The following is a 12,869-nucleotide window of genomic DNA, read 5'->3' as shown; positions in this document are numbered from 1 at the left end:
AAACGAAGAAAGTACAACAAAAATAATGGCCAGAATACTTGAAAGCTATGCAGACATGGTGTGCCCCACCCGTGGTACCGCAATCGTACATTTCCGGTCGAATGCTCCGCCCACAAGCTATAGTAGAATTCTAATGTTGTATGACACTAGTAATAATTATATTTATTAATTATTATTTCTAGTCAACCAACATTAGAATTCTTCTATAGCCTATGGGCGGAGCATTTGACAGTAAATGTCCGCTTGCGGCGATCGTATGTTTTTAGCTGCTTCGTCAAATCTTCATGTCTCTATAATGTTGAATCTTTTCTCTCTAATTCGGACTAAAATCTATTCGGACGAAAATGCAGTCAACTACTGTCAACTTCTCTGCCGTTTGCTCAGGATCCCACATCACTCCACTTTGGTCAATGAGTGGCCAGGAATGATGTAACACATCAGTACAGTAGTTACATTGCCGTGGGACCTGGCTCCATTCTGGGCATCTAACAGATGCCAGGAAGGAGCCAGAGATGTACATTACACAGCGCATGCACCGCAGGCAGTGTGAACAAAATAGAAAAAAAATTGCATTTCCTTTAAAGCAAAATCAGTCTACCTCCAAATTTATTTTGAGTTTAGTTCCACTTTAACCCTATAATAGAGGTTTCCCTTTGAGATTTCTCCTTTCACTGTTGTGTCTTGAGACAGGAAGTAAAGGAAAATCCCCCAGTCCTTACTTTATTGATGAAAATAAAGTTTTGACTTTAGATCTTCTTTAAGCCCCAAGTAGAAGACACTAAAATGTTAATCAGAATTGCAAGTATATTTTAATTTACCTTTTTATGGGAACATTTTCTAAACTAGATCTGAGATATTTCTAGTAGAGTTTGCCTAATTAGCGGGCTACAGATTGGGTGCTGACACCATTGTATATCTAGCATGTCACAAAGAAAGCGGTGTCACCTACAGTGGTGTATTTATTTAAAGTGTATAGAAAACCAAACCTCTTGTTTAAATTTAGAGCAGGGAAGTATTACAATTTATATAAAGTAGTTTTTGCAATCTGTGTCCCATTGGGTGAGATTTACCTTGACTTCCTGTCCTGGAGAGAGCAATAGGAAATGAAAGGAAATCTTTCCAAAGTTAACAAAATTCTTATCTTAGAGAACTGCTACAGGTATCTGAAATATTTAGGGTGTGTTTTCCTAGCTATCATGTACATATATCTTGTCTCTTAGTGGACCAGAATTTGTTTTTAATGATTTCTTCCTTCCTTTTTTTTTTTTTTTATATGTAAACATTTTACATTTGTATTCCTTTATGTTTGTAGCACAATATTTAACATTTATTGTACTGGAAACTTGATTCTAGTGCAAAATAATATTTCTAGTTAACTCTAAAATTTGTAGTTGAAAGTTTAGCTAGCCCTAAGTATTTTTATTAATTCCCTTCCCTTTTCTTTTTTTCAGATACAAACATTTAAAATTTGATTTGATTTTTGTAATACTGAAATAAAAAGCTCTCTTTGGCATTCTAGTCTTGGGTGCCGGTGACAATGGTGAGCAGGAACAGAGATAGGAACAGAGACAGGAACAGAGACAGGAACAGAGACAGCAATAAACACTTGGCAGGGACTATGATAATTCCAAGCTCTTTCCAAAAAGCTTTGGCTACTTTAAAGCATCTCTAAACCTCATTACATTTGTTTTCAGGGTTTAATCCTTTTTTTTTTCAATTCATGGTAGCTCTGAATGGTGCTGTTAAGAAAGTCAAATGAACATGAGCATGACAAACCAAACCGAGGCTTTTGAATTTGTCCTGCTTGGATTTGGGAAGCTTAACCAGTTTAGGACTTTAGTCTTCATGGTCTTTTTTACTATTTACATTGCAACATTGTTTGGAAACCTCCTCATCATCGTCTTAGTATCGGCAAGTCATCACCTCCATACTCCAATGTACATCTTTCTCATTCATCTTTCTATATGTGACATTGTGTTTACCACAAACATCGCTCCTGAAATGCTATGTCATATACTGAATGAAGTTGGTAAGGTGTCTATGGCCGGCTGCATATCACAATTCTATCTGTATGGGTCTTCTACAGTTGCAGAGAGCTTCATTCTGACTGCCATGTCCTATGATCGTTATCTAGCCATCTGTAATCCTTTACATTATACTTCAACTATGGGACATGGGGTTTGCTTGAAGTTTGTAGGTGCCTCTTGGTTGGTAGGACTCTTAGTTACTCTCAATACTTCTCTAATGCTGTTTACTAGTGATTTTTGTGGGCCAAACATCATTGACCACTTCATTTGTGAACTGGATCCTCTTTTAAAACTGTCATGTTCCAATACTTCCATGTTGGAAATCTTAATCTTCATAATGTCCATCCCTATAATAGTTATTCCATTTGTGTTCATTATAGTGACTTATGTTTGGATCTTTTTAACTGTTCTGAAGATTCCATCTAGTACTGGGAGGCGAAAGACCTTCTCTACCTGCAGCTCACATCTGACATCAGTGAGCATCTACTATGGAACCCTGACTGCAATCTATGTTGTTCCAAATAGAGGCCATGCACTCTCAAAGGCTTTGTATGTCTTGTATTCAGTGGTGACTCCATTATTCAATCCAGTTATCTATAGTCTGAGAAATCAGGATATGAGAAAGGCATTTGAGATGCTGTTAAAGAAGAGAAAATAAACCAGTTAGACCTTGCCCATTTAGATAGGCTCTTGATTGGATCTACCAAGCTTGAGTCATCTACCGATTGTAGAAAGGCAAAAAATGTTCCAACCATAAAGCCCTGTACACACGATCGGTCCATCCGGTGAGAACGGTCTGATGGACCGTTTTCATCGGTCAACCGATGAAGCTGACTGATGGTCAGTCGTGCCTACACACAATCGGTTAAAAAACCGATCGTTTCAGAACGCGGTGACGTAAAACACAACGACGGGCTGAAAAAAACAAAGTTCGATGCTTCCAAGCATGCGTCGACTTGATTCTGAGCATGCGTGGATTTTTAACCGATGGTTGTGCCTACTAACGATCGTTTTTTTTCTATCGGTTAGGAATCCATCGGTTAAATTTAAAACAAGTTGGCGGTTTTTTAACCGATGGATAAATAACCGATGGCGTCCACACACGATCGGTTTGGACCGATGAAAACGGTCCATCAGACCGTTCTCATCGGTTTAACCGATCGTGTGTACGCGGCCTTAGACTCAGGGGTCAAGTCCTGGGGAAAAAAGTGTGGGAACTCTCACCCAAAATCCACTCCCCCACCAAAAAAAAATGATACGCTCATATGCATAATTACTAAACCACATGTTTTTCCTTAAGCAAGTTCTTTATAAATCTCTTGATAATTCGCGGCAGACCTCCGCAATGTCTCCTGGGAACAATGACAAAAGCTCCCAGGAGACATTGCGACATAGAGGAAGTGACGGATTACCCGCACACCACCCGATGAATCCATAAACAGGAAGCAGCAAGTAACATAAAGGATTACTAAGGTTCGCCTGCCCCTGACAGTGACTCGAGCTGGGCATCGCTGCTTAGTGAAGGATTGGCTCGGCTGCTCTCGACTGCTCTAGTCCTGCAAAGGGAACTGCGTTCCTGCTGAGAAAAAAGTGCAGGAACTCCGATCCCATGCGTTCCCGCAGGACTTGAGCCCTGCTTAGACTCCATAAATTAATTTCCTAATATCAGGCTAAAACAATACATTAAAAATTAAAAGATAGGGGGCACTAATTTTTACAAAATGACTAAAATAAATATATGTGATAATCATACATGGAGCAGTTGACTGCTCAAATAGTGATACTCAATATTACATAAGCCAAAAAATAAATGTATCAAACATAGTATACATATAACCAGCATTCTAAAATGTGTCTACTTTACAGTATTGTTCTGACAACAATTGACTGAAGTGATCAAACATATATCATCACATTGGACTTTTTATTCAACACATGTTGTGGATATATGTTTGATCACTTCAGTCAATTGTTGTCAGAACAATACTGTAGACACGGTTTAGAACACTGGTTATATGTATACTATGTTTGATACATTTATTATTTGGCTTATCTAATATTGAGTATCACTATTTGAGCATTCAACTGCTCCATGTATGATCATCACATATATTTATTTTAATAATTAACACCGTAGCGCCCCCTATCTTTTTATTTTTAATTTGCACTAGTGATATATTTATTTAGTTTAAAGGGTTTGTAAAGGAATTTTTTTTTTTTATCTTAATAGCTTCCTTTACCTTAATGCAGTGCTGTTTTCATGTCCTTATTGTTTGTTTTTGCTCTCAAGTTGCTGTAATTCTTTTCTGATCTCCACAAATCCTGGTTGTCTGTTTCCTGACAACCACAGTGCTGTGAGCTTTCTCTCTGTGGTCACTAACTTCAAGGAGGTGTGATTACTGTGTGTCTAAAACCCCTCAGCACCAATCAGTTTTGTTTTCCATACCCTGTATTGGCTCTGTGGCTCTGTACAGCAGAGAGGCAGGAAACAACATGCAAAAACGAAACTAGAAACTACAGGTACATTATATGATTGGTTTTTATCTATTTTTAACCGTTTTTAAAAGGAATCAGTTAACTATTATGTCTCTATACCCTGTAAACAGTAATTTCAGCATAAAATGTTTTTTTATTTACAACTCCTTTGAGGGTAGCAGCTATTTTTATATTCTTATTTAATTGTTTTAAGTTTTGTATTAAACTTTGGCACAAGGTAACTATAACTTTAAAACAATACATTACCAAACATACCAATTTGATCCTTTTGTCATGTTTTTGTATTGATCTGTGTTGATATTTTGGGGTCAAATAACTCTTAATTCCACAAATTTCAAGGTACATGGCAAAATGAGACAGCAGACAAAATATACATTTCTGTACTGCTTTTAAAGCCAAAGTATATAAAAAAAACCATGAAACATATACATTAAATATAACTTGATGGGGCTTACAAATATAAACAAGGTCATTGAAGAAGGAGTAAAAACAAACCTAAAAGGAAAAAGGTGTTAAGCCCTGTACACACGGCGCAGAATCAAAACAACGTTTTTTTCCTGACGAGATTCTTGGCAAGAATCTCTTGCCGGCCGAGTGTACAGACACTCCATTCAAAAGAACCGCCATTCTTTTGAATGGCACGAATACGGTAATGTCATCGACTACGACGAGCATGTGCTCGTCACATTCGATGCCATCGCCGCCATCTTGCTACACCCTACCTATGCCTTGGAAGCTACCGCGCATGCATCAAAGTAATTTCGAGCATGCGCGGGTTTCCATGGAGAGGTAAGTATACACACTCTCGGGTTTCTCGGCAGGAAAACACTGCCGAGAATCTCACGACGAGAAAATAGAGAACATGTTCTCTATTTTTCTCATCTAGATTATGGGCAGTTTTCTTGACGAGAAACCTCAAAGCCTTTACTCGGCAAGAAAGCTCTGCCAGCAGTTTTCTTGATGGTTCTTGCCGAGAAAACCGAGCGTGTGTACGAGGCTTAAAGCGGGGGGTTCACCCTAAAACACTAATAGACCGTTACATCCAGCATACTGCTGACATCTACAGTATGCTGGATTTTTTTTTGTACCGCTGTACTTACGGTTTTATGTTTTTTTTTCACGGGGCTTCCGGGTTCTCGCTCCCCCGGGGAGTAGGCGTTCCTAAGACGAGGCTTAGATGATTGACGCTCGGGTAAAGCGCATCATCGTCTTCCGAAAATATCCGAGGGGGACTCAGCACTTTTACGGCGCCTGTGCAGTCAGCTCTACACGGCAGGCGCAGGCGCCGTATAGCGCCGTAAAGAGCCGAGTCCCCATCGGATATTTTCGGAAGGCGATGACGTGCTTTACCCACACGTCAATAGTCTCCTGGGAGGATCAACACTCACTCCCAGGAGACATTGCGCAGAGCTCCCCGTCGGGGAAAAGGAGCGACACGCCCACTCCCCGCAAGGAAGAAGACCCGGAAGTGCGGCTGAAGACAGGTAAGTGTACACATTTAAAAAAAAATGACAACGCTACAAGCCTTTATTAAGGCTGGAGATAGGTTAGCTAAAAAGTTAATTTTGAGGGTGAACCTCCGCTTTAAGAGGGAAAGGAGGGAGGGAAAGGAGGATGGGAACAGGAATTGGGGTAAACAAAATCAAAAAATATCCTGAAGCGCTACAAAGGACTGTACGGTCATGTAAGATTGGATGTAGCTGTGACGTAGACAATCCGTGGTTGATAATGTTCAAACTCAGTGCAGCTGGCACAACACTGGAATAATGTGGAACAAAAAAACATACAGAACATTCTTTAAAACAAACCAAAATTCTCATATAAGCCAGGTCCTTGACAGTGCCACCCAATAACATGTCTGTACCGGTCACTAGCCATCTACTACCAGCTCAGTGGGTACATACCAATATTTTACACCATTATTCACCTGGAATAACCCTTAGTAAGCAGGAGTGACCTGTCCATTAAGGGCTCACGGGCGCCGACCCCTCATCCATCACGGCCTCCCCTATTCATGCGTCCGGCCCCTTGCAGGATGCTGGATGCATGAATTGCGTTTACTTTTGCGTTTTTTTTTATTATAAAGCACTTGATTAGAGCCAGAGGCTCTGATAAGCTTCAAAATAGGATAAACTCAGGGTGCAGAGAATGCAAACAAAGCCCACCCAGGTGTGTTTCAACAGCAAAAGAATATTCGCTATTGTAACACTGATCCTTTTTTTTTTTAAGGCCGTCACCTGATTGGCTGAAAGGACAGGCCTAGGAAGAGGGGAGGAGCCGCATGCTGGAAGCCGCCGATGGAGGAGAGGACACGGAACCACTGCTCGCTGCCCGCCACTTGCCTAGATGGGGTAAATGCCAGACTGACTGGCAGACAGCGGGGGGGGGGGGGATATATGGCATACTAGCACATTATGAAATACTTACCTTAGAACGAAGCCCTCCAGGCAGCGCCGCCCTGTCAGCGCTGACAGGCGCTTCCATCTTCACCTGGTCTTCCAGCCGTCTGATTGGCCATCCCACGATGACGTCACTCCCGCATATGCACACATATACCGTCCCTTTAGAGCGCATGCGCTGGTGAAAGGTTTAGGAGATGTTTACAGTACCTACAGATAAGCCTTATTATAGGCTTACCTGTAGGTACAAGGTTAAAGAAAGGGTTTTCTTCCACTTCAAGCCATTGAGATCTTAAAAATCTTTAAAATGTTAAAAAAAGCATTTCTCTAACATACCACATGGTGGCAGACATATTCCATCCATGTAACTGGTTAAAAAAAAACATTTGCCTTGTGCAAAGTTAATTCAATTATGCTCTAAAAATAACATTGGCGTGATACAGTAGTAACCAATCAGAAATAATCATTGACTGATTCGACTACAGACAAGTAAAAGGGTTCTGACTGGTTGCGATGCACATGTTGTATGAGGGTACAAAGGTATAAAAAGGTTTCTTGTTTGTAGAGCAACCAATCTGCTTTTTTGATTTGTGTCCTAACCTGGATGTAGAAATGACAGTTTTTCCAGAGGTTGCTAAGGGCTCCTTGAGAACACTTCTGCAAGTGCTCCTTAACCACTTAACCCCCGGACCATATTGCTGCCCAAAGACCAGAGCACTTTTTGCGATTCGGGACTGCGCAGCTTTAACTGACAATTGCGCGGTCGTGCGACGTGGCTCCCAAACAAAATTGGCGTCCTTTTTTCCCCCACAAATAGAGCTTTCTTTTGGTGGTATTTGATCACCTCTGCGGTTTTTATTTTTTGCGCTATAAACAAAAATAGAGCAAATTTTGAAAAAAATTCAATATTTTTTACTTTTTGCTATAATAAATATCCCCCAAAAACATATATAAATTTTTTTTCCCCCTCGGTTTAGGCCGATACGTATTCTTCTACCTATTTTTGGTAAAAAAAATCGCAATAATCGTTTATCGGTTGGTTTGCGAAAAATTTATAGCGTTTACAAAATAGGGGATAGTTTTATTGCATTTTTATTTTTTTTATTTTTTTTACTACTAATGGCGGCGATCAGCGATTTTTTTCGTGACTGCGACATTATGACGGACACTTCGGACAATTTTGACACATTTTTGGGACCATTGTCATTTTTACAGCAAAAAATGCATTTAAATTGCATTCTTTATTGTGAAAATGACAGTTGCAGTTTGGGAGTTAAACACAGGGGGCGCTGTAACATTTAGTGTTCACTTAGTGTGTGTTTACTACTGTAGGGGGGTGTGGCTGTAGGACTGACATCATCGATCGAGTCTCCCCTATAAAAGGGATCACTCGATCGATGCACCGCCATAGTGAAGCACGGGGAAGCAGTGTTTACACACGGCTCTTCCCGTTCTTCAGCTCCGGGGAGTGATCGCGACGGAGTGGCTAAAAACAAATAGTCGCGCCGTCGTCCCGGATCGCTCCCCGAGGCTTACCGACCGCCGCATGTAGCGGGGGGGGGGTTTCCGATCGCCCCAAAATCGCTGGGGAAGCAGAGTGGAACCAGACATACTTCTTAGGCCTCGTACACACGACCGAACATGTCTGCTGAAACTGATCCGCGGACCATGTCCGACCGTGTGTAGGGCCTACCAGACAGTTTTCCGGCCTAGCGGACAGGTTTCCAGTGGACAAAAGTTTCTTAGCATGCTAAGAAACTTGTCCGCTGGAAGCCTGTCCGTCGGACATGTCCGATGGTCAATGCGACTCATAGGACATGTCCGCTGGCCCGAGAACCCGCGCATGGCGTCGAAGTGATTCGACGCATGCGTGGAAGCATTGAACTTCCGGGTTCGCGCACGTCGCCGCGTCATCGTTGCCGCCATGTCGCCGCCACGTCACCGCGTCGTCACCGCGTATTCTGTCCGCGGGAAATTTGGTCTGATGGTGTGTACACACATCAGACCAAATTCACCCAGCAGACATGTCCGATGAAAACGGTCCGCGGACCGTTTTCATCGGACATGTCTGGCCGTGTGTACGAGGCCTTACAGAGGTAACATTCATGGCGGGTGACTGCACAGAGACTGGAGCAGCAGCAGGGATGGCCTGCAACACAGGTGGTACCGGAACAGCCACAGTGGGAGGATCCAGATGAACAGTGCAAATCAGAAGCCTCTGTACCGCTATGGCAAACTGATCCATGCAGTGATCCTGCTCATTCAACCTGGAAAAAATATTACCACCAAGTGGATTGCCTGCATCTTCGAAATTCATGGCCTTTGCCTACTGTCTGGCTTCAGTTTTGGGTTGCTACATGTTTTTTGGGAGACAAGCACAAGCTTATCATATCTTTCCCATAACGGCCGTATCGGTAAAATTCCGGCCTAATCAATAAAAGGCAGCCAACTGGCAATTCTACCCAGGACAAGTATGCAGATAAGGACGTCTGACTTCTTGCCAACTCTCCCACTTGGCATATTTGTCTCTAGTCATGGATTGAACGTAGTGAAGCCTGTGATCGGAGTCAGCAGAGTTCCCAAATGTCTCTTTTTTGGAACCAAATTCCTCCGTCCCTCCTCCTTTTTTAGCTGTCCCTCTTTTTGGTCTAACTATATACACCACTGTAAATAGACCCTTCTCAAAGGTGTTTCACTGCACTAAACCTTTCATCAAACTTCTAAATGATTGAAGTGGTTGACATGGAATATGAACAAAGCATATCTCTCTATAATATGTACAGTTTACAGTTGTAAATATAGCAAATTACAGTAAAACCTTGGTTTGAGAGTAACTTGGTTTGAGAGCGTTTTGCAAGACAAGCAACATTTTTTATTATACTTAACTTTGATATACAAGCGATGTCTTGATATAAGAGTAGCGTCATGTCACAACTGAGTTTAATGAAGGTACAACATTTAGCAACTTATTGCTACCCTTAGGCCGGGTACTCACGAGCAAACATGTACGGTGAAACCGGTCCGTCGGACCGTTTTCACCGTACATGCCTGCCAGAGGGCTTCTGTACGATGGTTGTACTAACCATCGTACAGAAGTCCGCGCGTAAACACTACGCGGGGCGTGTCCGCGTCGTCGCCGCGACGATGACGCGGCGATGACGCGGCGATGTGGGCGGGCCTGCCATTTAAAGGCTTCCACGCATGCGTCGAAGTCATTCGACGCATGCGAGGGACGGCGGGCGCTCGGACATGTACGGTAGGTCTGTACTGACGACCGTACATGTCCGAGCGGGCAGGATTCCAGTGGACGGTTTTAAAACACGTCCAGGAATATTTGCCCGCTGGGAAAAGGCCCGGCGGGCAAATGTTTGCTGGAATTCTGCCCGCTCGCGCCTACACACGACCGAACATGTATGCTGAAACTGGCCCGCGGACCAGTTTCAGCATACATGTTTGGTCGTGTGTACGGGGCCTAAGAGGTGCCTCACTTCTCTTTTATACCTTGTAAAAAAAATGCTTTGATATACAAGTGCTTTGGATTACAAGCATGTTTCTGAAATGAATTATGCTTGCAAACCAAGGTTTTACTGTATCTTGGATTGGAATTTAGATCGAGCTAAAATAATAATGGAGACGTGGTAGTAAAGACATCTTAAAGAGGAAGTAAACTCCGCTGGTTTGTTTGTACCTACAGGTAAGCCTATAATAAGGCTTACCTATAGGTAATGTAAATATCTCCTTAATTTTCACCTTTTAACTGCTTGCCGACTGCCCACCGTCGTTTTACGGCGGCAAGTCGGCTCCCCTGCGCGAGAGCCTGTAGCTCTACGTCGGCTCTCGCGCAGGCCACTAGGGGCGCGCGCGGCCCCCGCTCGCCCCTGACTCCCGTGCGCGTGCCAGGCGGCCGCGATCGCCGCCGGGCACGCACGATCGCTCATTACAGAGCGGGGATCCGGAGCTCCCGGTCCTGTTAGGGGGGGAAATGCTGATCTTCTGTTTATACAATGTATGAACAGAAGATCAGTGATTTCCCCTAGTGAGGCCACCCCCCCTACAGTTAGAACACACCCAGGGACATACTTAACCCCTTCCCCGCCCCCTAGTGTTAACCCCTTCACTGCCAGTGGCATTTTTATAGTACTCCAATGTATTTTTAAAGCACTGATCGCTATAGAAATGCCAATGGTCCCAAAAATGTGTCAAAAGTGTCCGAAGTGTCCGCCATAATGTCGCAGTACCAAAAAAAAAGTAAAGTATTACTAGTAAAAAAAAATATTAATAAAAATGCCATAAAAACACCCCCTATTTTGTAAACGTTATAACTTTTGCGCAAACCAATCAATAAACGCTTATTGCAATTTTTTTTACGAAAAATATGTAGAAGAATACGTCTCGGCCTAAACTGAGGAAAAAACATTTTTTTATATATTTTTGGGGGATATTTATTATAGCAAAAATTAAAAAATATTAATTGTTTTCACAATTGTCGCTCTATTTTTGTTTATAGCGCAAAAACTAAAAACCGCAGAGGTGATCAAATACCACCAAAAGAAAGCTCTATTTGTGGGAAAAAAAGGACGCCAATTTTGTTTGGGAGCCATGTCGCACGACCGTGCAATTGTCAGTTAAAGCGACGCAGTGCCGAATCGCAAAAAGTGCTCTGGTCTTTGGGCAGCAATATGGTCCGGGGGTTAAGTGGTTAAATATCCTCCTAAACTTGCACCTTTTAGGTGATATTTACTGCTCTGAAGGAACAGCCGCACGTGTCGTTTTTTCAGAGTCGTGTCCCGTGACCGGCGGCTCCCAGGCGCATGCGCAGGAGTGGCATCATTGCGGCTCTGACCACTGACAGCGTCGGAGCCCACGAACCCGGAAGAAACACCGGGGAAGATGTCAGCCGTCTCAGCAGGATGCGGGCGCCACTGTGGGGGCTTCGTTCTAAGGTAAGTATTTCATAATTAACTACTTTGTGATGCATACTTGCTCATTATGCCTTTGTCTTACAGGGGGGGGGGGGTGTTACAACCTCTTTAACAGAGTGAGTTTTACCTAACCAGAATAGACCATGATCTGTCCACCCCCAGAGATCCTGCTCTAATTTTTTATATAGCCAATTTGTTTTTTAAATAAATGATATACTATCCTATATCTATCCACCCGCTCATCGTTTTTTTTTTTCTTTTACCCCTGCACTGAAATGTGGGTGCTATTGACACTGTTGCACCTTATTACATGCCTGACGAAGGGGTCCTGCGTGGCTCCGAAACGTTGCACTTTTGTGATGTGATCTCTTCTCATTAAAACTTTTTGGACAAAAATGTTGTCGATCTATGGTGTGCTGGCGAATATGAACGCTTGCTGCACATTTCAGATACTCACCCATCCAACATCGTCTCTCTGAGATTCTCTCACACCCTGCCACTGCTCAGTCCTACACCGCCATGTTTTCTCTGACGTAGTTGTGAGGCCCTTCCTGGCTCTTCCAGGTTTAGCAGACGGAATTCCCAATGATGCGCCACTAGTCTCCTCTGTGAATTACACAGTAAGGCCTCCTGGGATATGTGACTTACCTATCCCAGGGGGCACAGCAGGCACAGTACACTTATTTTTCTAGGTGGGTCTAAGGAGGGGTGGGCAGAAGGCACTTTCACTTTTGGCTGAGGACCCGCTTTAATAGAAGGCTATGGTGACTGTGGTGTACATGCAGAGGCGGCTCTCTAATTAGGCAAATTAGGCGGTCGTCTAAGGCCTCGCACTCACAGGGGCCTAAGGCCGTCTAATTTGCCTGTGATCAGAACTAATGTCGGCGTCATCAGATCTCTCTACTACCCCTCTCTCTTTCTCACCTCCTTCTCTCTCCCCCCTCTTGCATTGGCTAAATATGTCTGATGGGTGAGGAGGGTGCCCTGGAAGTGGTGCTGATCACCTGTGTGCTAGATCTGTGCAT

At 43.1% G+C, this 12,869-nt stretch overlaps 1 protein-coding gene across 1 annotated transcript; it reads left to right on the top strand.

Moving 5' to 3' along the window:
• Positions 1-1,809: 1,809 nt before the first annotated feature.
• LOC120918372 (olfactory receptor 1468-like) lies at positions 1,810-2,685 on the top strand. Its single transcript, XM_040329916.1, has one exon. It carries the CDS (start codon positions 1,846-1,848, stop codon positions 2,683-2,685), a length of 840 nt encoding a protein of 279 aa, XP_040185850.1. The 5' UTR covers positions 1,810-1,845.
• Positions 2,686-12,869: the final 10,184 nt, after the last annotated feature.

This window comes from Rana temporaria, chromosome 12, assembly GCF_905171775.1.
Source record: "Rana temporaria chromosome 12, aRanTem1.1, whole genome shotgun sequence".
NCBI lineage: Eukaryota > Metazoa > Chordata > Amphibia > Anura > Ranidae > Rana > Rana temporaria.
The sequence above is the reverse complement of the archived record's forward strand: the minus strand, read 5'-3'. Positions and strand labels throughout refer to the sequence as shown.

Coding starts and splice junctions, on each gene's coding strand:
- LOC120918372 (XM_040329916.1), top strand. CDS start 1,846: ATGGTCTTTTTTACTATTTACATTGCAACATTGTTTGGAAACCTCCTC.